We start from the raw sequence: 27,307 nt of genomic DNA on the forward strand, positions 1-27,307 counted from the left end.
CTTTGCTGGGGTTCATTCCTCATCCCGTCCGTCCGTCCCCGAGGCCTGGGATGGCAAACGAGCGCTCCCGTCGTTAAAGATTTACGCCGGGGTATCTATCTGCCACGAGACGCCCTATTTTGTTGTCTTTTTTTTCTCGCAATGACACTCGGAGGGTTTTGTAGGACTAACTAGACACTTCTAATGAGACAGCCCAGCGACGGAGACAAGCCGTGCTTCTCGACAAGGTGACGACCTGTCAAGAGTTTTTCCCTGGCACAAGTTGTGGCCCGCTTTCGCTTACATCTTGGCAGAAAAGTCGGGTCACGCCGGGAGCCAATTAGAGGACATGCAAGAGAAAAACTCTTGAGGTGAGTCGGCAGGCCGAGCTCTTCTGAGGCGACGGACGCATTTCTGCTCATGTCGCCGATTTTTAATCATCAAAGAGACATCTGAACTCGCCATTGGATTTTAACTCATCGGCCGCTGTGGATGTTTAAATTGAACGTAACGCGCGATTAGCATCTTTGACTGATCACGCCGTGACTGGCGCGTGATTGTGTTTGGCGAGGAAAGCAAGTCTCAGGTCACAACATGCGTGGCAAGGCATAATTGGCCTAATTAGACATCTCGCCTCCAACTCTCCCAATTACAAGCCGGCGCAATTAATTGCACTCCAAATCAAAAGCATTTTCTCATCAGGCATTTAATTAAACACCACCGCTGATTGGGCCCAACCTCGCTCTCATTGTGTTTTGATGCACTCAGAGATTTTTTTTTTTTTTTTTTGGGTATAATTACACGGCGTGATGAAACAGGGCTTTGGGCCAGGACCCCCCCAAATCCACTTTCATTCTCCTTAAATCCCTCATCTTTATCTTTAATCACTGCCGGCCCCACAATGCAGCTAATAATCTTTTGACAAAATAATGAATTTTTCAATAAAATGGATTACAATTAATGCAGATTTTTAGTGCGCCCCATCCTCGGAGGGAAAGGAAGAGCCGGAAATTGATTGCCTTCCCTGATTGTTATGGCATAATATCTATTCCAAATGAAAAATTAATTTGTCTGGCTGAAATACGAGAGTGTCCACAGTATCAGGTGCGCCGGGTAATTAGACGAGAGCAAAACTTTTGTTATTCTGGACCAATAGAGTCCAAATTCCGGGGCTCGCTCTTTGACCAACCGCAATTACCCCAAATTAATTTGTGTGTCTGTCACCTAAATTACTGCAGACACTTGATTATCCAAATGTTTGGTGGGCCGGATTGACCAAATTTTGCCCCCCCACACACACACCTTTTGGCGTTTCCGTCTTCAGACCAAATTAAATATAGATCATAGAGATAAATGATAGCGTGTATTACCCGTGTGTAATTCACTTAGGTGCTGGCCAAAAGGGGAAGGGCTGATTTAATAGCACAAAGATAGCCTTTAGCCAGCTGGGGCCACCGCGCAGGTTGGGGTGAATTTTATTAACAAAAAACAAAAAGAACGAAAATGAGCAAGTCTTTTCTTATCTGACCAGCAGACATCAGCAAGAATGACCATTGCGCTTCTCACAAGTGACCACGTTATATTTTTTTTTTAAAAAACAAATAGACGGAGACGTACCGATGAAGTAGGCCAGCAAGAAGAGCAGCGTGACGGACAGCAGGATGGCGCTGAGGGCGGCGCATTTCCAGTTGCAGTGCTTGTAGGGCTTCTTCAGGCTGAAGGCGGGCCGGGAAAAGGTGCTGCGGGGGAGGGGCCGCGGGGGCGGCGAGTACACCGTGCTGGAGGTCAGCGGGTACCCCGGCGACGTGCTGCAATACATGGGCGAGGTTCCGCCTGGCTTGAACAGGAAGTGCCTGCGGGGAGCAAAATGGCTTCAGTCCATTTCCACGCCGTCTTGTCTATCACGTGTAATTGTGTTCCCAGGCACACTCTGTACCGTCGCCATGGTAACCGTGCGGCTGGATTAGCCGCCAGATTAAAAAAAAAAAAATCAGTGGTCCTTTCAGGTGTTCTGTCCCACAGACGGGTTCCGGCAATTGGGTGCCCTTGACTATGCCCGAGTGAATCAATATCAAATCAACCTCATTTTTTCACCCCCGTATTCACGGCAGAGCGTCCAATGAGTAATTCCCGGGAAAGGCGTCAAGGCTATTCATTCGGCTGGCCGGGCCACGTCAGACGGGCCGAAGTGGCGGTCCATCAGAAACGGCCGCGCCACTGTCAAGGCTCTTTTACTGACACGTCGACAAGAGGCGGACGTGATTAAAGGGCGCATTACGATGTGCCACCAAGGACGTGACTGGGAACATGTGTTACTTTTAAACACAGGGGCGGGGCGGGCCGGGGCGGTGCAGGTTGACGATTTATGGCGGTCATTTTTCCCGACATCTATGAAAAAAGCCTCCATATAAAAATTCGGCCATATAGTTTGTGTGGCACCCGTCGGCTATTATTAATTAAAACTGCGAGCGGTGACGAATGGGCCCTCGCGGTCCATTTTGAAATGATCATGAAACCGTAGCGTGTTGCTCCGCCCCCTCCACGAAGATTATTTTGTAACAAATAATGTATTTGTCCATCTATCCGTGCTCGGGACGTACAATGACAGGCGTAGGAAGTAAATTCTCTTTTTACGACCACACCATTTTAGAATTCATCACTTTGTGACATTTTCATTTGCTGGTGCGCAGTGAGATTCCTCAAATATAAAATATTTCCCTTGGATCAATAAAGGTTGGCGAAGACCCGTCAAGGAGAGCTGCTTGCCAATGACGCATTTGGGCAATTTCTCCAGTAGGAGATGATATCTCGAAACTTGGTGTCCATCTGATTGGAGCTCATTTGGCTGAATTCCTGAGTCCAACTTTGTCACGGACGAGGCTTGGGATCCGTTCAAAATGGCTGCTTGCTTCAAATCGATACGGCAAACTTTCCGTGCACGAGTCTTTAAGGCTTTTCGTGCGTCCTGTTATATATTTGCGATTCTTCTTCTTCAGAGGAGCGGCAGGCTTTAATCGCACGTGTTTATACTTGCGCACAAAAACTACTCGAGCGTAAAATCCAATTAACTGATTGTTCTGGGAATGGGATAAAGGTGCGGATCGAGGGAATTTTCTTAAGTGGATTACAGCCACTTAGGTCGGACTACGTCACCTTGTGTTGGCGCTCTTAGTGAAATTTTAAATTTGTTGATTTGTATGATAAATATATTTTGCCCACCAAATTAGTAAAATTTTACACGAACGTTTTCGACGAGTGGTTTGGGAACTCCTGTGCTGGCCATAGTGTTTTTGTTTTGAACTTTCCCAGTATAATAATGGTGACCAAGAGTGCATGACCGCCACCTAGAGTTCTGGAGCAGAACAGTATCACGCACAACTGGAGCGTTTGCTGCTTTGTTTTTCTTATGTTCAATATTAATCTCGCCGCTAAGCCCGAGGGACCAATCTACAGTTGTCTGGCATGACTTCCCGTCCTTGGCAGAGGTCCACGCTCTACTAAGAGCCTTTCGAGGTATCGTTATTTTTCTTCACTGATTGTCCAAGAGAAAATAATGTGCTTACGTTGCCTTGCAATCGGACACGCGGGCTCCGTTTTGCATGCTCTCTTAAGTTAGCGATTACGCTTCATTATTTGCTAAAGGGCTACATGGGGACGGATTGAGCTTCTGGCACACAAATACACACACGCAAACATGGATGACATTTTGAGAGCAGAGAATGTCTGATGGAAACATAGCGCAAGGCATCGGTGACAGAAGCGGGGCGAGCATGCCACCTACCCGTCGTTGTAGGCGGCGTCGCGGCGCGCCGACGCCAGATTGTCCATCTCAATGGGGTGGTCCTGTAAAGTCTCAAGGAATGCCTGCTTTGCTATGTTTCTACACACAGGTGGAGAGATGAATATGAAGCCGCTGGTGAGATGCGCGTGCGGGGAAGCACAAGGAAAATACAACGTTGCGCTCTAAATGGACAGACAGACAGCGTGGGACATTGAACATCTTGCGCAACCTCGACCACTAGCCGTCACCGAAGTGGCGGCGGGTTACATGAGGCGAATAGGCAACGCAAATTCATTTGGTAACAACGGGGGCATGTTCAGCTCCGCCGTTGCCCGGCGGGGACGACACTTGCGAACGCGGCTTGTCGCGTCGATTGCTTTCACGTGAGGAAGCAGCCTTAATGACGGATGCTTTTGCACAAGCTTCGCCCAAATAAGGGACATTTTCAGTTCATGCTAAAATTCCCCCGTCTGCTCCATAAGCAAACAACAATGGAGGAACAGAGCTGCCGCATGCGACGACGGGCTTGTGCTCTGAGAGAAACGTCGTGCTTTTGAAGTCTTTTCTCAGGCGAGGAATCCAACTTTTAATGAGCACAGATACCTGAGCTCAGAAAGGGGGAGGAAAAAAAAAAAAAAAAAAAAAAAAGATGGGGCCAGATACCAGATCGGAATGTGACCGAACGCGGCGGAATTCACATTTTGATTCCGAGGGCCATTATCACGCTAACGGCTAGCTTGTTAATATCCAAAGTTTGGGGAAAGGGTTTTTCACTTTCTTACGTTGAAAAAAAAAAAGTTCACTCGCTGACGACATTTGTTCCAGAAGGAAATTAACCGAGTTGGACAAGACCGATGAATCAAACCACTGCAAAGCTTCTCTAAATAATCAAGCAGGACGAGGCCATCATTCGGCGAGTGGTCACTTTTCTTGATTTGCTCCGACGTGTTACTAATGAGAGCAGCGCCGCATTAACAGCCATGACACTGGACGGAGGCACTTGAAGCCAGACCATCCCTGTCCGTGAGTCACGCCGCGTCGCTTGATTAAGAGTTGGCACCACATTTCTCTTGTGATTATAATTGAGACCCGGCCGCGTCGCCACGGTAACCGACCTATAAACAAAAGGCCGCAAAAGCACCACTTTTCTCTTGATAGTCACTCACTCGTCAGCTCTGACATCCTACTTGAAATTGTGTTTGGTTTTTTGTCTGCCAAAATATTTTAAACATATTTAAACTTGATTTAAACCCCCCGAAGGAAACTATAATTACGATGCGGCCCACGACAAAAACGAGTTTGACACCCCTGGTTTAGAAGACTACCTGGTCTCCAGCGGGATGTTGCTGTTGAGCAACCAGTTGTCCGGGGCGCCGCCTGCATCCGGTACGCCGCCGTCGGGGTGTGCCGAGGATCCGCCGTCGGTGGGCGCGGGGCTGGGGTTGCTCCGCGGCGTGTAGTTTCCTCGGTTCAAGGAGTTGATGGAGGCCGCATGGTGCTGAAGGTGGTTGGGCGAGTGCGAGTGGGACAGCGGCAAGGGGGGCGTGCGCAGCCGAGGGTGGTTCTGAAAGACGCCGTCTGCAAAAAAACAAGACAAATGATTCAAGATTGCTTTGGTCGGGGTACACAAAAGTCAAACGGCCAGAGCAGAACGCGCAAAACAACTAGACACAACTAGATCTGGCGTCTTCGTCGTCTTTTCTTTCCTGCTCAAACACTTTGAAGTGTTTTATGACACAGGGCAAAAAAAAAAAAAAAAATAGGGGGCAGAGATAGAACCCGGACGCCATAAACTAGCGAGCGACAAGCTCGTTTAGATTTATAATGTGCATTTTTCATTGGCCATCTGCAAAGAGTGCACCGGGCGCTGATTTACCTTCCCACTCGGCTTTGAACCCGGTTCAGCGCCACATATTTCATGGTCGGGAGCCGAGACAAGGAGAGTGTTTTGCAGGAGGGGGGGGGGGGGGCGCTACTGTATATCACGTTCGCGTCGCGTCGACAGATGGCCGAGCGGGGCGCTTCCCTAGTAATTAGCCCGGCTGCTGAGGCGGAGATGCCGTGGGGGAAAAAAAATAAAATAAAAAGGGACCGGCGCGATTTTCGGGGGATGACCTTCCATACCGAAGCCCAAACTGCGCTAATAAGATTATGCTAATGTGGTACGTAAAGGCACACATGCATGGAGGAAAATCATATTTCGTGAACAAATATGATACAGCAGACACCTGCCGTAATTGAAAGTGCTTTCAATTAAACACGGCAGGCTTTTCCTTAATTTTGTTTTCTAGATGAAGCCTGAATTGTTAGCCATAACACTTACTGCATGCTATTTTGAACTGTTCATAAATCCATCAACCATTTTTTTTTTTTAATAGGGGCACATCTATGTTGGAAAAAAATATTAATCATATTATATTAATTAATATTATATTAATTAATAATAATTCAACCTATTATGTAACGGGTTAAAAGTTAAAACTGGGAAAAAAAGAAAAACAAAGAGGATAGCCGTGTTTTTTTTTTGATATACTAAATCATTTTTACATTTGACATGGCTTATTAAATACAACTGACTGAGTACACTCCTTGGAACCGCGGGTAAACCGTTGCTTTTAAAATAAAGGGCTAAAAACAAAACTCGCCAATGCCACTTAGCCGCAATCATTCAAAAGGACGGCTAAAAAAAAATAAAAATAATTAATGGTCCTCTATTGACTGGCTGAAAAGAAAAGGAGATTCATTAGTTATCACAGAGAAAGCCAGGATTGTGACTGGACCACAAAGGGCAAAACTTTCACATGCTTTTACCAAACAGAATCCCTTCCAAAGCATTCAGTGTGAAATAAAGGACTTTTTCCATTTTTCTTTCCAGCAGATGCACGCGTCAGTTGTGGCCTCCTGACGCTTCTCCGGGCCAGTAATTAAGCTAATGCACTTCATTAGCGCCGACATCTTCCTCCCCCACATGCTGACTGACAACACAACACGTTGCACACCCAACAACTCAAGCACATACATGAATTACCGCCTCTCACAGGCGTGGACGGTGGACATTAGCTAATTAGCACCTAAACAATTCCACCCGATTTTTTATGATGCTAGGAGTAAAGCGTTTGGTGCCGACAGCTTTACCAATTAGCGTATTAGACATTTTGCTAGCAGCTGTTACATCCAGCAAAAGAAAAGTACAACGCTAATAAAAGGAAATAAGCTTTAAATTTGCAGGGGTTCCATCCCATCCAGCCTTCCTGTGTGGAGTTTGTATGTTCTCCCCGTGCCTGCGTGGGTTTGCTCCGTTTTCTTCCCACAAAAACGTGCATGGTCGCTATTACGCAAAAGCATGTGCTGAGCTCAATCGGCGTGACATAGGAAACGAGCCCCGCCAGCCCCCGTGGAAAGCGTCCGAGCGTGAGCCATTGGCTTGGACAACATTAATCAAAAGCTATGGGCCTCCTAAATAAATCATTACATCTCGCTTAGCTCGGCAGCGCCTATGGCTAATCACCACTGCACTATTTCCAGGCGAGTAGTATTTGCCTATTAAAAAAAAAAAAAAAAAATACAAATAGAATTTGTCATGAAGGCAGTCAAGCAACATTTTTGTTCCAGCTCGCCCCGAGCCCACTTTCTCCTGCGCCATTAGACGAGTCCGCGGGGAAGCTCGACGCGGGAATAGCAGCCGTCTCTCCCAGACTTGTCGGAGGGCTAACAAACAGGTAGCGTAGAGCGAACAACAAACACACGGTGGCTCGGCCACTGAGCTGCCTGCATTACTAATTGTAGTGCTTTAGATGTCACACATAACAGCATGTTGCCAGGAGGCATATGTACTTGCTAGACCAAACTGAGTGGAAAAACAGAAAAACTGTACTCAGAACCATAAACGCGTGCGACACACATGGCAAGATTTCTTTGTACTCGACTATAATGTCGTGAAAGTCAAGTCAAAGTTGACTCATCATTGATGTTATTGGTATTTTCATCACAGTACAGATCTTCCCATTCTTGTTTTGAGTCATGAACTGACTTCACCTAAAAGGTATATTTTGACGGACAGGCATGATAACGACAAGCAGAACCTTATTATGATATATATAAACGTTGTGCTTTCTTGCAGCAAATATAATGAAAACAGAAGGGGCCCCGACATTGAACCCTGTGGAACGCCATACGACTATGATGGGAGGTGGTACAGAGATGGACAGCATGTTTGGCAATGATATGTGGGAGCATGATGTTGATTTCTGCTGCGTTTCCATTTTATGTCAATCAAGTGATGAAGCAACTTTCACATTAAACACCAGAAGTAAAAAATAAAAGCACATTTTGCCTTGATTTGGATAACAACACAAGCAAGAGTCTTCTTCAGTAGTTCAGGAATACTTAGTGAAAACATTTCAAGCATGCTTTGATAAATGCAAATGTGTTTAGAAGATGCGGGAGGGGTAAAACTATCAATCCATCTCCCTAAGATAAACTGGGGTTCACTGTAATGTTATCTATAAATCGAGCTTTTTTTTTTGCTATCCTGAGCCATTAGCAAGGCCGCAGGCAGATGCCCGCCGCTCTTCTCCCAAGATCTCATGGATTTCCTGTCACCGCTGAAACAAGACGAGTGGTTATGCGTGCGGCGCGCTGTACGTCCGTCTGCCGCACATCCATCAGGGAGGTCTGCGAGATTTCGTTATTGGGGGGAGGTGGGTAGGGTAGGGGGGGGGCACAGATGGTCTGCGATCATCATGCGATGGACGTGATGCATCTCAATTTGTGTCAGCAAAAACAAGGAGCTATGTCGCTATGCAAAGGGTATTAGTCACGCTCGCCGTGTACTGACAAGAATGCAAGAGGACAAATTGTCTGGCGGCTGCACTTCACTGACAACAAAACGAGCGGATCAAGAGAAAGAGCCCGTCTTTGAACCAAACGACATCCCGGCGTCATGTTCTTCTCTTGACAACATTAACAGCAAAGTCCATTTTTATGGTTTGGGGGACTTCTGTCCACACAGAATACGCATTTTCAGCTACTGAAAAGTAAATGAGGGGAAACTCAGCAAAAAAAATAAAAGGATCTCATTTTGTAGTGCCACAACAGTAATGAGTATTTGCTTTTAAATTTAAAATTTAGTAGATAACGAAATGTGAATCAGGAAAAAATAAAAATGTATACATGAAATAATATCAATAAATATAGTTTGAATAGATTAGACCGGTTCAGTCGCTAGCTAGCGAATTATAGAGGTACAGCTAGCTAGCGAGATGCTAGATACTTTATTCATCCCGTGAGGGAAATTAAATTGTCACAGCAGCAATCTTCACAATTAGCCTCACGGGTTTCAGGGTCAACCTCTTTAAAAGCACATTTGCTTCACCCTTGCATGGACATGAGGGGGATGATGAAGCAGTTTGAGAGATTACTTAAATTCTCTTGCATCCCCTCTCCTTGGAATCCCCCCCCAGGTCTTGAGCATGCAAGGCTCAGCATTCCGGCCCGGTCAGGTGTGAGCTGCTGAAGGGCGGGCAAGTCCCCCCCCCCCAGCAGCTGCATTGAGAGCCCACAGAGGGCCGGGCCCCCTGCCGCTGGGTATTAAGAGATGCTAATATAAGGAGGTGTGCGTGTCTCAGATGTGGGCCCCCGCAGGCAGCCTCCCCGGGAAGGAAGCGCCTCGGAGAAAGCCGACAGCCAGCGTGAACAACGCGCGGCACAAAAGGGACTGCAAGCTCCGGCGAGCAGGCCTCATCAGCCTTGCAGCCATGCCGGTTCCTCCCAGTGAAACCAAGAAGAGGAGGAAGAGAGGGAAAAAAAAAACAAAACCCACACTGCATCCTTTCAGGCTTCTATTTTGCTACCTCGAAATCCTGCGGAACACTTAAATCCTGCATGTGGGCTCCGAGATGACCCCAGGCAAGCGAGCGTGATGCAATGTGATAAAAAGCCACCTGCTCCGCAGTGCAGCACACAGACTGTGAGCTTGTTTACTGACAATTAAAAAGGTATCATGAAAAATGATTTCCCCCCACTCTTGTCTGGCTTTTTAATCGCCTGTTGGTGCGCCATAAAAACACCTGAGAGACACCGCGGGAGCTTTTTAGCCGGACTCATCCTTAGCTACGCTGTCCACTTAAGCGTTTTCGATAAAAAGAGGTTACTATAGTTTGTAATGTCCCCTCCCCCCCCCACAGAATTAAAATTAGGTAGCAGTCGGACAAAATATGTAGGACGAATCCGTCTTTGAGTTTCCGGCTGAAATTGCAGCAAAAGTCCAGCTGGAGAGAAAAATGTCCGCCTATTTGTTTTATGACTTTTTTTTGTGGGTCTCCTCATGATAGATAAGCCTATCAAATTTTATGTGGCCAACTGAAACTAGCTTCAAGGGATGTTTTTTTTTTTTTTTTTTTTTTTTTTAAGTAAGTGAATTGTTAATAATGATAAAGAAACGACTTTTTGTGTTTACCGAGGCCCTGGTAAAATTGAAATTTGCTTGAGTTATCAGGTGGCATTCAAAAAAAAAACAAAAAACCACTCAGTAGCTCTTCTACACAAAATCCCACGAGACAAACTGTGAGCATACGCTTCTTGTTCAATCACTTGGTTAAACAATAAGCAAAAAACACGATTACATTTGATTCGATTGCTCGGCTGCACGGTTTGAATGTAATTGCTCGGCCAAATGCTCTCGCATGTGATGTGGTGCAATGCAGCAACTTTTTTTTTTTAGTTGCCGGCTTAATGAGTTGTGTGGCGGCAAAAGAAAAACAATGCGGGGGCTCCTCTGATCTCCTTTGTGATTGTAATTAACTCCTCGCTCGCCGTCAGCCGCCGAAGCAAAGCGCGTTTAGCATGACGCTTGGCATCGGAAAAGGAATGTGGAACTAAAGGTGGAAATGAAGAAGTCCTCCTCACTCCTCCGCCGCTGTCATCCAGCTGACAGCCCCGAGGCTAAGCTAACTGCTTTAGCTTGATTGTTCCTCACCGCCCCCTCCGGGATCGCCCTGACACGGTGTGATGACCACCGTGTCACCTCTTGAGGAATTAAGGAGGAGATTTGCCACGGGATTAATAACTCATTGCGAGAAGGTGGGGGGTTCTTTTTTTATTTTTTTCTTCCTGAGCAGGCGGCCGGCCGAGACACTTTGGAGTTTGATGTAATTCGACCGGTTGGGAACTCCATCAATTATTGAGAGCCTTTCATTTTGTGGTGTCAGGAGAGGACAGAAAGTTGCCAGCGAAGGGATTGAAAAGAAAAGAAGCCGTCGAAACGCTTCTTGTTTGTGTGACAAGTGGTCAGACACATTAATTAAACGCTCAAAGCTTCTCAAATAGAACAAAAGGCCTATTTTTAAATGGGCGAACATTTCCTGAATCAGGTTGTGGTGTGCTTATGTTGCAAAAATGCCTCTCAAATGGAATTTGAAATGAATCGGGAGAGTCAATTCCTGCAAAATGTGGCTAAAATTTCACGAGACAGTTCTATTATAAGGGTCTCGCTAAGGTTCCAAAAAGTTCAGTGAAACTGGTGTGGGAGGGGGTGGATGATATTTGTCAGGAAGTGCAACAGGGCTCATGTTTAGGGCCCCTCAAATTTTCAGCAGGAATCAAAACATTGTTTTTCTGCCCGATGAAAAATCATTCTCATCAGCAACGACCATCAGAGCGACAGCACTTTTCAGGACAAGAACGCCGATCAGCCGCCGCCGTCTTTGGCGAGGAGCCGACGCGTATTCACGAGGCGTCGCGCGGGAGCTTTTCAAAAGAGCTAATCTGTCTCGAGGGGGACGCGTTTGACTTGTTAATTAAAGTAATGTCTTTCACCGGGTTAAGACTCGACGTCACTTCCAATGTGGGGGCTTAAAACGTGGCGCCGTCTGACAGTGTGAAGAAAACGGGGGGGAATTGTGACAAATCCATAAATCCCTTTTCTATAGCGTTTGTCCTCATATGGAAGCCACAAATGATTGGATGAGAGAGGCGGGGCGGGGTACACCCTGGAATGGTCTCCAGCCGGCCAACTGAGTCAGTCCTCATCCCTCAACTTAAATTTTTTATAACATGGGAGGGAAAACATCCAAACGACCAACGTCGAGATTCAAACCCGAACCTACAAACTGCGAGTCGGATGTCCTAACCAATATAACACCGCGCTGCCAAGAGGGACAAATCCCTCCTTGTGAATCCGAATCATCCATCTCTTTGAAAGCAACATCTGAACTCTGCAGACCTCGCTCGCCGGCGTTTCCCGAGGCTGTTTATCTACTTCGAAACTTTCTCTTCTCTCTTGCTGACAGGGAAAAAAAAAAAAAACTTGTTGTTGCTCGCAGCCATCCGCGCGACCTACAACACGAGACGTCCGGCGGCGAAAGATGGCGGGCGGGCCGGGCCGGCGGAAAGCAAGTAGAGAAAGCGAATCCACTCACCGTCAGCAGCTGCGGCGTACACGTTCCCTGAGCCAGCTTTAACTAAGAATGAACCGGGGCCAAACTCATCCTTCGAGTCAGAGTCCCGGGCTGGCTGAGCTGCACTGTTACCTAGCAACCCCCCCTGGTTCTGATTGGTCCCAACGCGAGGGGGAGGGAACGGGTGCTGCTCGACAGGGGAGGACGAGGCGGAGGAACAAAGCTGCGGAGGACCTGTGGACCACAAACAGAGACAACACACGGTGGTGGAGGGTCGCTGGATGGCTGTGGCAAACCCAAACATCTCACACACACACACACACACACAATCAAGACTTAAATAACACTTGACAAACAAACATCAACACCTTCCCCCTGCTCTCAGCCAACTCAAGCCAGCTGCGAAGAACAAGATGTGCCTGACTTGGCTTCAAAACACCTTCAAGGGGTGTCAGATGTATAAAAAGAAGATTGTCTGTGAAATATCACTTTCAAACACACACTTTGCCGTGTGTCAACGGCAAGACTCAACAGCAACACTTCAATTTCCTCACCTTGATTGGCACCACTTGAGGGGCTCGTGAACTTGGTCTTCTCGAAATAGCAACGTGAAACGAGCTTGCGAAAAATGACGGTCTGGTTGGCATAAACGCTTCTACCGAGAATTTGGAAAATCTGATGATGGGTTTTAAAAAAGGATGATGATGGCCTTAGTTGATGTGCTTGTGAATTCACCACTTCACCCTGGACAATTCAATCCCTTCGATGAACCTTTCTGGATTACGTGAAGGAGCTGGATACGAACAGAACCCCGGGCAAGATCAGGAAGAGCACGCTCAAAAGAGCCCAAATGACATCGGCTAGATTGAAACCCAGAAGCTCCATCTGTAATAAAACGCATGGGCAGATGCGCACGGCGCTTGCGGGTATGGATGACCTCCTGAGGCAGCTGGAGAAAATACTTCAACCTCAAATAATCGCAACCACCTCAGTAGGAAGCGGTCGGGAAATGACCCACACAGCACACATGAAGAAGTGACCACAACGAAGGCTCGTATGTATACAAGCATGGATTGAACATTTGTAAGGCTAACATATAGGACTAGCTTAACGCTGACTAATGATGTATGATTGGAGGGACAGTTTTGGTTTGATGAAATCAGAAAAGAGCAAAATTAGACAAGCAAGAAGGTTAGAATATTTTGCTCCAGGTCTCCGAGCTAACGTTTGAGCAGTTTAAACAAAGGTATGACGGCGGTCCGTCCGCCTTTGCATTTCTGCTGACCGGACCTCCATCCATCACGGCTGGGCAAGCGTCCCGCAAGAGTATTAGAATGCAACTCATTGATTTGCATCTAATTAGAAAACAATTAGACGGGTTAGACAGAGAGAGGGCCGAGCCGTGCGCAAGAAGTAAACGTCTACCGGTTCTTTTAAGGAGGCGTCACGGGACATCCTTCGCCGGACTTTTACTGTCTGCGCTATAATTCGGGTTCAAACTTCAAGAGACCACTTTAAAGCGAGAAATGTTTCTAAAAATAATCCAGACGCCAGTGAAACGTTACCTCGCGCAAGCTAACTTAACCCGCTTCCGCTAACAACGACAGAGCGGAGCTAATTTACAAAATCACACACAACTTAATTTATCGCAAATGATTTTAGCGCACCCCAGTTTGAGGACCGCTACTCAATGCTGAAGCAATCCAGGCAGCGTTTCAGCTTGTGAGTGACCCCTGAAAAGGGTCGGCGGCCGCCTTTCGCTCGCCATCGCTCCAATCCATCAGACCTTCACTTAGCATCAAGTGGACCGATTAGCTCCTGACAGCTCCGGCGAGCAACAAGCAAACGCGTGGTGCATTAAAGGTTTGAAGCAAATGCATTAGCGGGTTCGTTAGTTAGGAGGACCAACATGCTAGCTGGTGATAGCTAATAAAAGCACGACGTTAAGCGCAACAATCCCAACAGAGCGACTCATTACGGGTCTCATTAGCAGCAGAAAGCAAGAGTGTTGCTACGTCATGTCAACAAATAACAAAACACACAAAAAGTCCAATTAAATAAAAACATTTTCATTAAAAAATGCATTAAGGCATTAATTTTCAGTGTTTACTTCTTTTTTTTAATTAAATACTTTGATTAAAAGCAGCTTTTAATGCTTCTGGTAATGTGACGTACATAAATGGGTAAGCTCGCTTTGAAAAATACGAATTTCGCCCAGTTGTCAGCACACACGAAGACTTAAAGAGCACCACACAACAGTGAAATGGCGCTCGCGGATTCTTTAAAGCCAACAATCAAAGTGAGAAGAAAGCGTCTACAGCTTCCTTAGCTTATCAATTTTAACCGATTCATCGAAAATATGAGCCAACAGTAGCTGCTTCAAACAAATATTTCAAAGGCCCCTAACACATTTATGTGCATCTTGTTTTGATAGCTGTACACCCAATTTTGAGTCGATCGTTGAAAACTATTTTTTCTTTATGCACTTACGGACTAACTTCAATGATATACTTTATTTTTCCGAGCATCGTATCAGCATGTAGTGGACACTCGACCGACACGACTACAAGTTGTTGTGATACAACATGTCCTACTCATTAACTTTGTTTTTCCAAACATATTGATTGATGCATCATTTGTGCCAGCACAAGTTCCCGACGCCTTGGGCGGAAACTTAAGTTGACCTATGTGCCAATTAAATGGAAAAGCAAAATAACACGCACGTATTCTTCAGCACACTTCAAGTGGCACGCAATTTTATTTTTATGATTCGATTTATTTATTATATTTTTTATTTAGTTATTTTTTATTTACAAAAACAAATGAAACACTAAACGCACAATTTGGTTGAGCAGTCTAAAGCATTATTAGCAATCTTGGGCTAATAAGCTGCTTCAGCTACGTTAGCAACCTCTGCTTCGGCTACGTTAGCAACCTCTACTTCAGCATCTTTAGCCGTCTCTAAAACCTTAGCGATATTAGCACCTCTGAGATTCAGCGATACTATGCTTAGCTATACCTTACTAGGTCCCACTGATCTTTTGTCAGGTAATATTTACACAATAAAAGCGACACACAAGCAAATAATTCGAAACAAAACCTCTCGATTGTTTTTTTTCTTTTCATTTTTTGGGTTTGACTAGTCAAAGAGAGAGAAAGAAAAATGAGTAATGATTGTTCCATTAAATACACCTCTTCCAGCAAATAGAATTAATGTTCTCATAATGGGAGCTACATGAAGGTACTGTTGCCCAAGCGGCGGCTTAATTGGGAGCCTAATGGCTCTGCAATTGCACCGAGCAGCGTCGTCATCATCATCATCATCTGTTTTCTTTTCATTCCAAGATGACACGCCACAATAGAGTTTAGGTGCGACTCTGGGACTTATTATTTTTGTCTCCATTTCGCTTTTTAGCAGTCTTAGGGGGTTGTGAACTCTTTGGGTCTGGGGACCCCATAAGAGCTGGCGGGCGGCAGAAGCAAACTCTGTGGCTGCCAAGAAGCGGGAGGGCTTTTCTTTTTTTAATACATTAAATATATAAACATAAAAGTCTGCTTAGAGGCCTATAAAAGTTTGGCCCCGACAATATTTGTTCTCAGTTACACTTATTTTTATTAAGCCTTTTAGCACAACAAATTACAGTATGCTATCGATGAAACAAACACTGCGTACCCTTTATAAGTCACAGTTGCCTATTTTTGTTAAATAAAAATATCATCATGACAAAGATTTATGTTCTCTCAGTAAAAAGTCTTACGACAATAAAGTTGTGTTTTCCCCAACATAAAGTCACAATATGATATCAAAGTCGAAGTTTAACAGCAGAAGAAAGTCATAATTTTTAAAACTCCCCTTGGTTTCCTGAAACCACGTATTTATTATCAAATGAATAGAACCACATATAATGCACGTATTCTCCAAACAATACACCTTTTGTTGTTGTGGAAAAATAAAGTCAGACTTTATACTTTATATAATACGCCGCCACTCCATTTTGAGAACAATGAACTTGCGGGTGATGCCAATTGAAATAAGAGTTGCACTTGAATAGATTCCATTTGGTGGCTTAAACTGCCAAAACAAACAAAGACGAGGACTGGCAAAGAAAGCCATACGTGAGCCAGCTCGGGAAAAATATGATGGGGAGGGGCTGGTGGGGGTGGGGGGGATGTCTTGGACTGCGCTCCTAGCCTCCTTTCAAATCAATAGTAAAAAAGAATGGCGCTAATGTACGGCACGGTGGGACACAAATGGTCTTTTTATAGACACGGCACAGGAAATGGAAACGATATTTGCCTTGTAATGAAAGAACACGACCACACAAGACGGCACGGTTCCATTTAGGGCCGACCTGCAACGTCGTTATCGCCACTTAAAAGCCGGTGTCCATTACTCAGACTCCGAGTGTCGGGCAAATTATGGCGGGCGGGAGGAATGCTTTGCGCCGGACCGGGAAGCTAACACGAGCTCGTTAACGGACTCGCCAGACACACCACTGTTTGAACATGTTACAAATGTCGTTGTGTCGTTTTTAGTCATCTCTCGTGACAAACAAGCGCGAATTAATGGTGTCTGCAAGTCAGCAGGTGGCAGCAGTGGTTCCAAAAGCACAATTTTGTATTTTTTGTCAATATTGGGTGCAATGCATTTGCATTGTTTTATTTGTATTTTTTTTTGTCAAATTAATTTGAGCTGTTTACTCTTTTCCATGTCAATTTCAGTATTTCATTCCTGAAAAGTACATTTAATATTATTTTAAGCTACTTTTAACGTTATTCACAGTTTGAGCATTAACTACGAATGCGCTAGTGAAGACAGGAAAAAAAGGGGGGAGAAGGGCTTATGAGATATCGGATCTCCTTTTCATCATGCTGGCCTCTGTCACGGCCATCCATCCAGTCCACTGTCATCCTCCCAACCGGAGGGACGGTGCATCCCACCATCCATCTGAAGGACGCCATCTGTTTGCACTTTACTGTGACAAACAACTATGAGAACTCGCTTTTTACAAATACCTGCTCTAGAAATTTCGAACGAAGTATTATTATAAATTTTGGGTACATTTCCATTAATTTCTTTAAACGATTTTATAAAATTTTATATAAATTGTATTAATTTAATAATATGAAAATAATCTTTTGGTTTAAGTTAACATTATTCATTTTTGGCTGATATTTGTACTTCTATTTTTTCTACATTTGTTTCTTTTTAAATGTTTCTCCATGCTCTGAGTCACTAAACAAACATTTTCCATTAGCTTCTTCCTGGTCGTTAGCGGGCTTGTCCGCGGAATCATTAGCGTTGATGTAGTGTGGCATCATTACCCCCCCCCCCCCCCCACGCCATGTATCTCACCCTCTCCCTACCCCCCATGATGCCCTATTCAAGCCTCCTGGCAGGGGCCGTCATTGTTCAAGGATGAAAAGTGAACACACTGTTGTGCGCTCACCTCAGCCTGAAGGCGTGCGACGACTATTTTAAGCATCTCCTGGCCGACACAAGTGCCCGGAACTAACATGCGTGTGGGCCTGTATACACGTGTGCTCTTTTGGCTACCTTGATATTTTTTCGCCTATGCTGCCGATTCTTGGTTTAGCGTACCTAGCATCTTTAGCTGTCGGAAATCTTAAAACGAGAAAACTCAAGCTGGGTAGACAGATGAGGAGCTCGCCTAACCTTTCCAAGAATTAATCGTAGCAACCTTTAGCGGCCTTAGATGTTTTAGCTAGCTAAGCTGCTTAGCCAACCATAGCGGCTTGGGTCACTTTAGCCACCTAAACTGTCATAGCATCCTTGGCTATCTTATTAGCCTAATCTAAGATGTGTTAGCATTCTTATTTGCCTTGATGAGTTTCATCGACCATAGCTGTCTTAGCCACTTGAGCAATCTTGTTAATTCTTAGCATCCTGAACTCAGCAGCCTTATCTGCCTCGGAAACGTTATCTGTGTTAGCATTATTACCCTTAGCCGTAGCCTAAGGGAAGGAAAATAAACAATGGTGATTGAGCATAATTATCAGCTTTTTACTGTCTCCTCTGGCGAACAAACACAATGACATGAAGAAATAATGGACCAGAATGGTCCACTTAACCCGCCCACCACCGTGTCATCAGTAATGAAGATGGGGGGTTCAAAGAAGACAAAAGTTTACTTTTGCTGTGTGAGAGACATTTCGGGCCACTCATTAGGACCCCACAGAACAAAGAAGCCCCTGGCTGCTGAGCCTGCCTTTATCCCATGGTTCCTTGAGAATGAGATGGCCGCCTTTTGATTTTTTCTTTCTTTTTTGTTTTTTTTTAAGCGCACCTTCCTCAAAGTGCTATTCATGCCCTGCCTGCTTTTCCATTTCAGTCACTTTGTGCAAACAGTTTGTTTGCACGTCTGCAGAATGTAAAACATCGGGCGCCGAGCGAGACGTCGGCAGCGCTGCCAAATCCTGGCCGTACTTAATTCACAGCACACTGGCGTAAACCTGAGCCACGTTGTTTTTTTTTGTTTGTTTTAAACGCTCCTACATACGAGAAGGTGGCTCATTTACGAGCGAATAAATCACCAAACGGAGGAGACGCTGATTGTGCATTTTTTTTTTTTTTTTTTCTGGGCACTTTTCCTGTGATAAAAGTGCAAATGCGAATTCAACCTGGCGATACTAAGAGGAATAGAGAAGAGGTATGCCAGAGCACAAATTAAAAGAAAGAAAAAGAGGTAATCCAATTTTCCAATGACTAATTCCCTGTGTGGCAATGAATAGAAATGTGGGCGCCTGCGGGGTACAGTAAATGAGCCTTTATTAAGGCCAAAGCAGCAATAAAGCTGCGTTGGAAGACACCGAACAGTGGTCATTAACATTTTCTTTCATTCTTATAAACTGCTTTATTATTAGATGAATTGATCAGGGGTCCTTATTAGGGATGATGCAATAATTATGGTTACAACCGGATGAAGCGTCTCTCAAAATAGTATTGCAGTTGTCTTTTGCCATGCAAAAAGACAAACAGGAAAAGAAAAAGGGCATTATTTTTTTCAGTATTTATATCTGTTGTATTTCTTTCATAATTAAACTAGTTGATTGAGTCACTGTTTTTCATCTTTTTTTATTTGTTTCATTTTGTCTAAAATATTTGTATTATTTTCAAATGTTTTGCTTTTTTTGGTGAGGTATTTTTGCGCTGTATTTTTAATCATTTTAGCTTATTATTTATCTATTTGTGTATTTTCATGTATTTGTATTATTTTCAAATGTTTTGCTTTTTTTGGTGAGGTATTTTTGCGCTGTATTTTTAATCATTTTAGCTTATTTTTTATCTATTTGTGTATTTTCATGTATTTGTATTATTTTCAAATGTTTTGCTTTTTTTGGTGGGCTATTTTTGCGCTGTATTTTTAATCATTTTAGCTTATTATTTATCTATTTGTGTATTTTCATGTATTTGTATTATTTTCAAATGTTTTGCTTTTTTTGGTGAGGTATTTTTGCGCTGTATTTTTAATCATTTTAGCTTATTTTTTATCTATTTGTGTATTTTCATGTATTTGTATTATTTTCAAATGTTTTGCTTTTTTTGGTGGGCTATTTTTGCGCTGTATTTTTAATCATTTTAGCTTATTATTTATCTATTTGTGTATTTTCATGTATTTGTATTATTTTCAAATGTTTTGCTTTTTTTGGTGAGGTATTTTTGCGCTGTATTTTTAATAATTTTAGCTTATTTTTTTATCTATTTGTGTATTTTCATGTATTTTTAAACAAATATTTAGGCATACATGTTTGATTGATTGTAACGGTAATGATGTAAAAACAAAGAGCTGTATTACTTCTAAGTAGAAGCATGTTTCATCCTGAATCATCAAGCTTTGCGATCATTTTGTCATTTGGCACGCCGGCTGAAATCAGGTGTCGTTGGAGTCGATGCTGGATATTAATGGCGCTGCGGCGTGTGCATGAATAACTAACGAGCGGGCAGCCCGCCAATGCATTTCACCCTTGGCGAAGCGACTCTTCATATTTGCTAAGAATCGAGTGTCTCATCACAAGAGGGAGTACGAGGCGGGCGGGAGGTTAAGAAGTTCTCGCATCTTAAGGTGAAATCGAGCGCTATCGACTGGACAAAGACGAGCCAATCTATTACGGGGCGACGGAATACAATTAAAAACACACGGCAATTAAGCGTGACCCCGAGATCGAAGGCGTTTGGGAATAACAAGCAGTGTGCTCTTCCTGGCGATGCAAACGTTGACACGGTCATTTCAGTTACTTCCAGACTGAAGTGCGACACAAACCTAGTATCATATCTGAGAAATCTTTCCTTTTAAAGGACGTAACCGTATCACCATAGCAACCGCACAACTTCACAATTTACACTATGTACTGCATGGATGTATGTATAACACGTTTTGATTTCTTGCTTGTTATTCAACGCTTGATAAAAAGTGACACCCCGGATCTTTTTTTTTTTGTTCCAACCTGACCTAAAACTCAATTAAACGTGACCACCAATGAGAGTGAAGGTCTCGTAGCGCTGCTACTTCATCAATTAGCACTTGTCTGTGATTTAATGAATCGCCAACAATTTGGACAGAAACAGGCGTTTGTAATATCGGAATATTGGACCTAATGTAGAGATGGCAAATTGGGCTCTGCTTGTACTTAATCAAGTCAAATAATGAAAAGGATCGTTAGCGAGCAGGCTTACACAAAGGGTCGTTCGGGTTCATGGAAACGTGAACGGCACCTTGGCCCACGATGTGAGCAAAAATGTACGTTAGCAAAGTCAATTAACAGAATAAAAACAATTGTTCCCAAAAAGAGTTTTTGCTTTAAGATCTTTTCCCAAACAAAGAGAATTGCTTGTTGTGCGTAAGACAACACAACTTTGCCTTACAAACAAACAACTGCTAGTCTAATTGGAGGGCGCAATGCAAAACACGCGGAGCGGCTAACAAAATTAGCATCGCTGCGGCGGTCCTCTTAAACCTTCAAACGACTATCAGTAGAAACACAAAATAAGATTTGACTGTATGAAAATGGGACAAATTCATTTTGAAGTCTAAAATAAGAAAAAAAAGAATCTTTGCGGTGGTCCGATGATTAGGGCTAGCGTCGCTATCTTGCCTCGAGCAGGAAAAGTGTGTATTGCATCTTCTCAAAGCCACATAAATATAATCACAAATGGGGATAATTAGCTGGATCTTGTGTGGGTTTTAGGAAAAGAGCATCAGGATTAGGCCGCTCATCCCCTCTCGCACGTCCCACATTGGGGTGGGGAGCGGGGAGGGGCAAGCCCCCCCGGCGCCCCAAATGCGGCGATGCCCGTTATGACGATCCGACAAACTGGCAGGCGGCGGGTGTGCGGCCGCGCTGATAACAACCCCAAATTGTCCACCAGGGCCTTGAAAAGCTTGCAAATTAGCCTGCAAATGATCCGGAGAAGCTCTGCACTGTAAGCCGCCGTGATCTGGGCCCAAGAAAAAACAACAGGAAAAAAAAAAGAAAGCATAAACAACCCCACAAGGAGGAAAAAATTGCCCACTGGATCTTTTTGGAGATCTTCACTTTGTCTTACTTTTTTCTACATAAGACGGGATGATTTGGATTTTCCCTCCCTATCAAACAATATGATCATTTAGAAGCAGCACATTTGCCTTTTGAAACACACCGCCGGGCTGACGAAGCTCCAAACGCTGACATCAGATATGACTCGTCATCAGCGATATCACGTAACACGTTGAGAATTACGAGCTGAGGCTGAGATCAATAGTCGAGACGCTGCAGGCGGTGGCGATCAAGCAAAAAAAGAATCCCCTCACGTTGTCCCACATTTATAGAAGAACTCAATATATGCAATATATGTACGCTCGTATTGTTTCCACGCTGATCTCAATTTGTGTGTGTGTGTGTTGACTTCAATTACCAAAACACCGAGCTTGCATAAAACAATTTTTATAGCGACCACAAAGTGATAGTGCATTAAAAAGTATGAAAAGATGCAGAAAGGCTTGGTTGGTTAATATTTAATATGTTTTGAGGGACAATAAAAGCAAGCCAGCTGGAAACAGCCCTGACGCTATTTTCCGTGTTTCAATGAAAAATGATTTCTTGTTATCTTAATATTGCGGCAATAAAAATAAAGAAATCAAACTGTTCCCCGGGCTTGGCCATCCGTCGCTACTGATGCAAATTCCAATCAGTGTGAGAGGCTTTCTTTTTGCCTGCCGGGATTCTGCGACTTATCCCCCCGCCGTGCTGCTCTTAAAGATCTCAACCTGGCGAGCAGATCAACGCTTTAGCGACTCTTTCAGCACACAATCAAATATACGAGGGGAGGTGAAAGAGGGCGAGGATTTAGATTTTTTTTCCAGACATGTTACGCAACCCGCCCCATCCCAGAATGGAGAATTAGAATGTACCAACTAACCAAAGAAGTGACCAGCTAACCAGCTAGCTACGACTCGACTAACCAAATGACGAAGCTGAATAAATTTGGACTACCAGAAAAACCAACGAATCAATTAGCCTAAGCGACTAGCCGACTAAATAAATAAAAGTCTCGTCGTGCAAGTAATGCTGCCACCTAATTGCTGAGTAACCATGACGACGAGGGCCAATTCTATTTCCAGAAGCTAACCTGTGCGTCCAACAAAAGTGTGCTCACTGTTGTGGCTTTGATGTAGTGTTTCACCCGGCCGGCCGGTTCTTGCGCCAAGTCCCTCCTGTGTGCACATTTTATAAATAGGCAGCTCTCAAATCATTTACTTAAAAGTCACACTTAATAGGTTGGGATGCTTACCAGAGACCAAACAATTTGTATCCAAATAATAAAGTCCATCTTTCATTCTTGTTAGAGGGTTAAAGAGTTTGGATTCATTCCGGACACTTTTTTCATAAGATGGCTAATGAGGCACGAGTGAATTGGCCTGTTTTGCGTGACTGATGACAAATGTAATTAACGTCGAATCGCTATTTCAGCCGCTTCCATTGATTTCCTATTCTTTTATTTCCATTCCATCTAAAATGGTGTTGAGGAACACATATTAGCATTAGCGTGTTGTCACCATGAAGTTAGCTTGCGACAAAATGGTTTTTTCTTCCCCCAACACATCAATGGCTGTCACATTAAAGCATTTCTTTTGTTTTTACTGCTAAAAAAAACATGCTGTCTAATGAAACAAATGAAGCTCATCATGTATCAATTAAAGCAGCATAATGTGCTAATTGGATTCTGCGAGAGAATCAGATTGATGCTACACAGGCTTGTAATAAGAAGGAGAAGAAGGTCTGTTGCTGCAAGGGCGACCTGGGATTACCTACTTTACTCGAGCGCTCGATAATGCTCGCGGACCAGCCAGGATGCAAGCCTCTCGTGATGTGTCGGCTCAGAGCGCCGCACGGCACTCCTACGGAACGCTGACGTGATCAGACGGGCTTATTTTTAGGCATGTTATTCCAATAAATAAATGATGAGACATGTTTATTTCAAGGCCAGTTCTGCTAGCGAGTTAACATGTACGTTTTTTGATGTCTTTATCTGTTAACACGTGTGCTGTTGCTTAAAAAGCAGATTACGCTACTAAAGAGTGGAGGGAGCAAAAATAAGGCTGGTCTAAATCACCAAAGACACTGATTGACAAATTGGCTAAATAAATGACTAACAAAGTGACTAATAAACTTACAATCGCAACAAATCTAAACTAGCTAAGTCACCAAACTAGCCAAATAATTGTTTATATGCAGCTTGGTTTAGCATTTATACAATAATGGATGCATGAAGTCAGGCTGGCGCTGTCCACCCGAGAAAATGGCGGCCCGATACGTGTGATGTGGATGAAAGTAGCATTCTTCAAGAACTTGTTTGGTAATTTGTGAGCAGAAAGTTGTGTTGAAAGAGATAACCGCGTAGCCGAGAGGCTGTGGAACCACGTAAACGCAGATCCTCCAAGCGTTGTTATTTTTGGGTTGGGGTAGCCTGGAACGACGCCTAAAGGCTTGATGAAGATCACCCGCAAGACTCCAGACTCAGGAGCAATTACCTTTGAGAAGGGCACAATGAATTGCAGCATGTAGCTACTAGCTAAACGAGCTAAACCAGACAACAAAAAAGCAGTGTCACTCAGTCACTGCACACTTTGAACACAACTAATTGAACAAATAAAACCTGACTAGCCAGCTAACCAACAATTTACCTGACTAAACAAATGACTATACAAAGTGACCAACTACCTCCCTGACGAGTGATGGGAAAACGAAGCTTCAAATTTGCTTCATGAACCAGTATTTTATGAATCCTCTAGACGGCACTATTGTTTAAGAAAATCAGAGTGCCATCTAGAGGACTCAAAAACACAACTGGTTCATGAAGCAAACTTGAAGCTTCATTTTCCCATCGATACATTTTCGGACCTCAAGAAACTTTTATTCCAGCATAGCAATGACAAATCCGACCCATATGTTATCAGCTGCGGGTGGGTGCCGTGGGATGGAAAAGGGGCAAAGAGTCGATAGCGACGGGCCGAGGCTGCGAGTGCGCCGTGCATGTGGGTCACGGCTAACAAAGCCAACGGCGGCTCTTTTAAGTTACAGTAAGACGCCCGCCTTGATGTTCTGCCTCCGCAGGGCCTCGCTATGACTCAACAGGCGCTGGCTGCTCCAAGTGTCCTCACGGGGCTCTCTCGGGAAAAGAGCCATGATGGCAAACACACACACACACACTTGCACATACATGGAAAACACACAAGGAATTGGCCTCTTTTTCCCCAGATTGATTTTTCTGTTGGCTATAGCTAGCTAGATGCTGATTAATGAATAAAGGACAGAGCAAACGTCTCGTGTATTCATCAACAGTCGGCGCTTGCTTATTTGCATGCATTAAGCCAAGGGTCAAGCGAGTCGCATGTGAAAAGGGGGATCGGGGATGAGGGGCGCTCGGCGGGGGTGGATGCCCGCCGGCTGGAATACATTAAGAAGCCGAGTAAATGGTTTGTTGGTTTAAAGACACTGGAGCGCACACGAGACGCACGCCTTATTTGATGGATTTTAATTAACTCGCCATATACAAATTGTTTCTTATCGGGCTCGGTCGAATTAAATGCCCCGACTCAAGTGCTTTTTTTGTCCTGCCGGAGCCAGAAGAGTAAAAAGGCTGCTTAGAATGACGATGCGAGTCTCCGACACGCCGCGTTCGTGACGCCGCAAGCCGAGCGCCGCCGTGCCGGGAGCTTCTCTTGAATTATGTACAACGGAGGCACAATGTGGAAGCCCGCACACGCTCGCCTCGCCCGAGTCAGCCACTCAAATGGATTCTCCCTCCTGCGGACATTTCTGTCACTTAGAAAATACATCGGCTGATATAAATGTAAAACCATTTACGAGCTGCTCCGCGAGGCTGCGTCGGGGTAATTAGAATCTCGCCGACGGGCGCTACATGAGCTTAGTTCTCTGCCGCTGAGGTGTCCAGAGAATTCCGTTGCAAATCTGCCACCTCATATTTGGGGGTTAGGGACGCACAAAACAGGAAGCGCGAGACACTTGGCGAGCTAATACGAAGAGGTAAACATGACGCTGATTCATGGTGAGACTCAAGACCTCATAGCAAAGGGGGGAATAAATTTGGTGATTTTTCTCACAGCTCTATTTGAAATGGTCTTTGAGTAAAAGTTTCTCATGGCGAGCAAACCCAAACATCAACTCATCATGGTACTCACCGTTTTCCGTGTTTTCATGTTCCGTGTCGGTTAGAGTCAAATTGGAGTTGGCCCTGCTGGAGAGGCACGAGCTCCGGCCTGACTTGGGGTTGCCGGCGCGGCCCCACAACCGGACGGCGTGCTCCGGCGACACGGCGCCGTCCGTCTCCGTGTCGGCGTCCGAGCCCATGCTGACAGAGTATTCGCGGTGCGGCATGCCCAGCTCGCCCCGGTAGGTTGCCGCGTGGTGGCCGTCGCCGAAGCCCAGCTCTCGTAGGGAGAAGTCGGCACCTGCGGCAAAACGTGGGGGCTGATGACATATGACGGCGAGCGCGTCGTTTAGCATAAAGTATGACGGCTACGTTCTAACCTTGAGACGTGCGTGTCTTTTAATCAGGCACGGTTGTGATCTTATGACTGCATATGTAGCATTTAACTCGTTGCTAGGCGACTAATCAAAGCCTCTCGAGAACATGTCTCTTCCATTTTTTAACAACCTGCATGCAGTAAAGTTGACTGCGGGGTTGGGGAAAAATAAAAAAAATCATCCATTTCACAGGGGAGCTCCTGAGCAGACTGTAAATGATAAAAACGTCGCTTGGGTGGAATTCATTGCCATTTGTCCTCGATACAACACTGGCATGTTAGCAGGATTTCATAACGTTCTCAAATCTCCTATCGCATTAAGAAGAAATGAAAAGTGTTCTCCATAATCCGGCCATTTTGTTCAACCCTACATCTTAGTTTCAGAATACAAACTGAGCTGAAAGTTGATGCTAAGCTAGCAGCTAAAATCCCACCTGGCCGGCCAAACTCGTCCACCTCGTGGTGCACCAGCTCCTTGACGCGGTTGCCGTAGGCCACGCGGGCGTCGTGGTCGAAGGCCTTGAGGGTCTCAGTGGAGCTGTACGACCTGGGGTGGGTTTTGCCATCCTCGCTGTCGGCCGACGAGCTGGTGTAGCGCCGCTCGGGGGGCTCCTGCCGAGCCGTGGTCAGCGAGCGGTACGGTCGGCGTTCCTTCACTTCCATGGCGGTGGCGCCTCTCCGCTCGGCTCGTGTCAACAAAAACCAGTCAACCGAGATGGCTTCCTCTCAGAGCGTCTGTTCGAAAAACAAAATAAAGGGGGCAACTTTTTAAGTTTGGTGCCGTGCTTAGTTTGTTTACATTTCGCTTGGAACAAGACGTTGACAAATTAAGCTAGGCTAATGAGCCACATTATCGGATGACATTTCACAACACACTTCTGCCAAATTTGCCATTTTGATGACAATTAAGGCGTTTAATAAGTTTTAATTCACAATCCTGCCAAATAATAAACACATCAAGTACAACAACAGCAAAAAGGGATTCCAGCTCACAATTTGAACTTCCCAGTTTCCCCTCATCACATCAACGTATTGCTAAAGTGGTGACCGATACTCTTTTGGGAACAAAAACAATGCTCACTGAGGTACATTCTTGAAACTTTAGA

General features: G+C 44.7%; 1 protein-coding gene across 4 annotated transcripts in view; it reads right to left on the bottom strand.

Annotated features, from left to right (window-relative positions):
- Positions 1-27,307, bottom strand: part of tenm4 (teneurin transmembrane protein 4) — a 142,044-nt gene that overhangs the window by 52,272 nt on the left and 62,465 nt on the right. For 2 of the 4 annotated variants that reach the window (XM_049726851.2, XM_049726852.2), the window contains 6 exons: positions 26,636-26,936; positions 25,857-26,126; positions 12,178-12,390; positions 5,086-5,338; positions 3,761-3,859; positions 1,597-1,832 (listed from right to left, as the gene is read on the bottom strand). In XM_049726851.2, coding sequence (XP_049582808.1) covers positions 1,597-1,832; positions 3,761-3,859; positions 5,086-5,338; positions 12,178-12,390; positions 25,857-26,126; positions 26,636-26,864 — 1,300 coding nt within the window. In that variant the 5' untranslated portion in view covers positions 26,865-26,936. The remainder of the gene's footprint in view (positions 1-1,596; positions 1,833-3,760; positions 3,860-5,085; positions 5,339-12,177; positions 12,391-25,856; positions 26,127-26,635; positions 26,937-27,307) is intronic. The other 2 variants (XM_068651401.1, XM_068651402.1) reach the window with 1 other exon arrangement.

This window comes from Syngnathus scovelli, chromosome 7 (assembly GCF_024217435.2).
Source record: "Syngnathus scovelli strain Florida chromosome 7, RoL_Ssco_1.2, whole genome shotgun sequence".
Classification (NCBI taxonomy): Eukaryota; Metazoa; Chordata; class Actinopteri; order Syngnathiformes; family Syngnathidae; genus Syngnathus; species Syngnathus scovelli.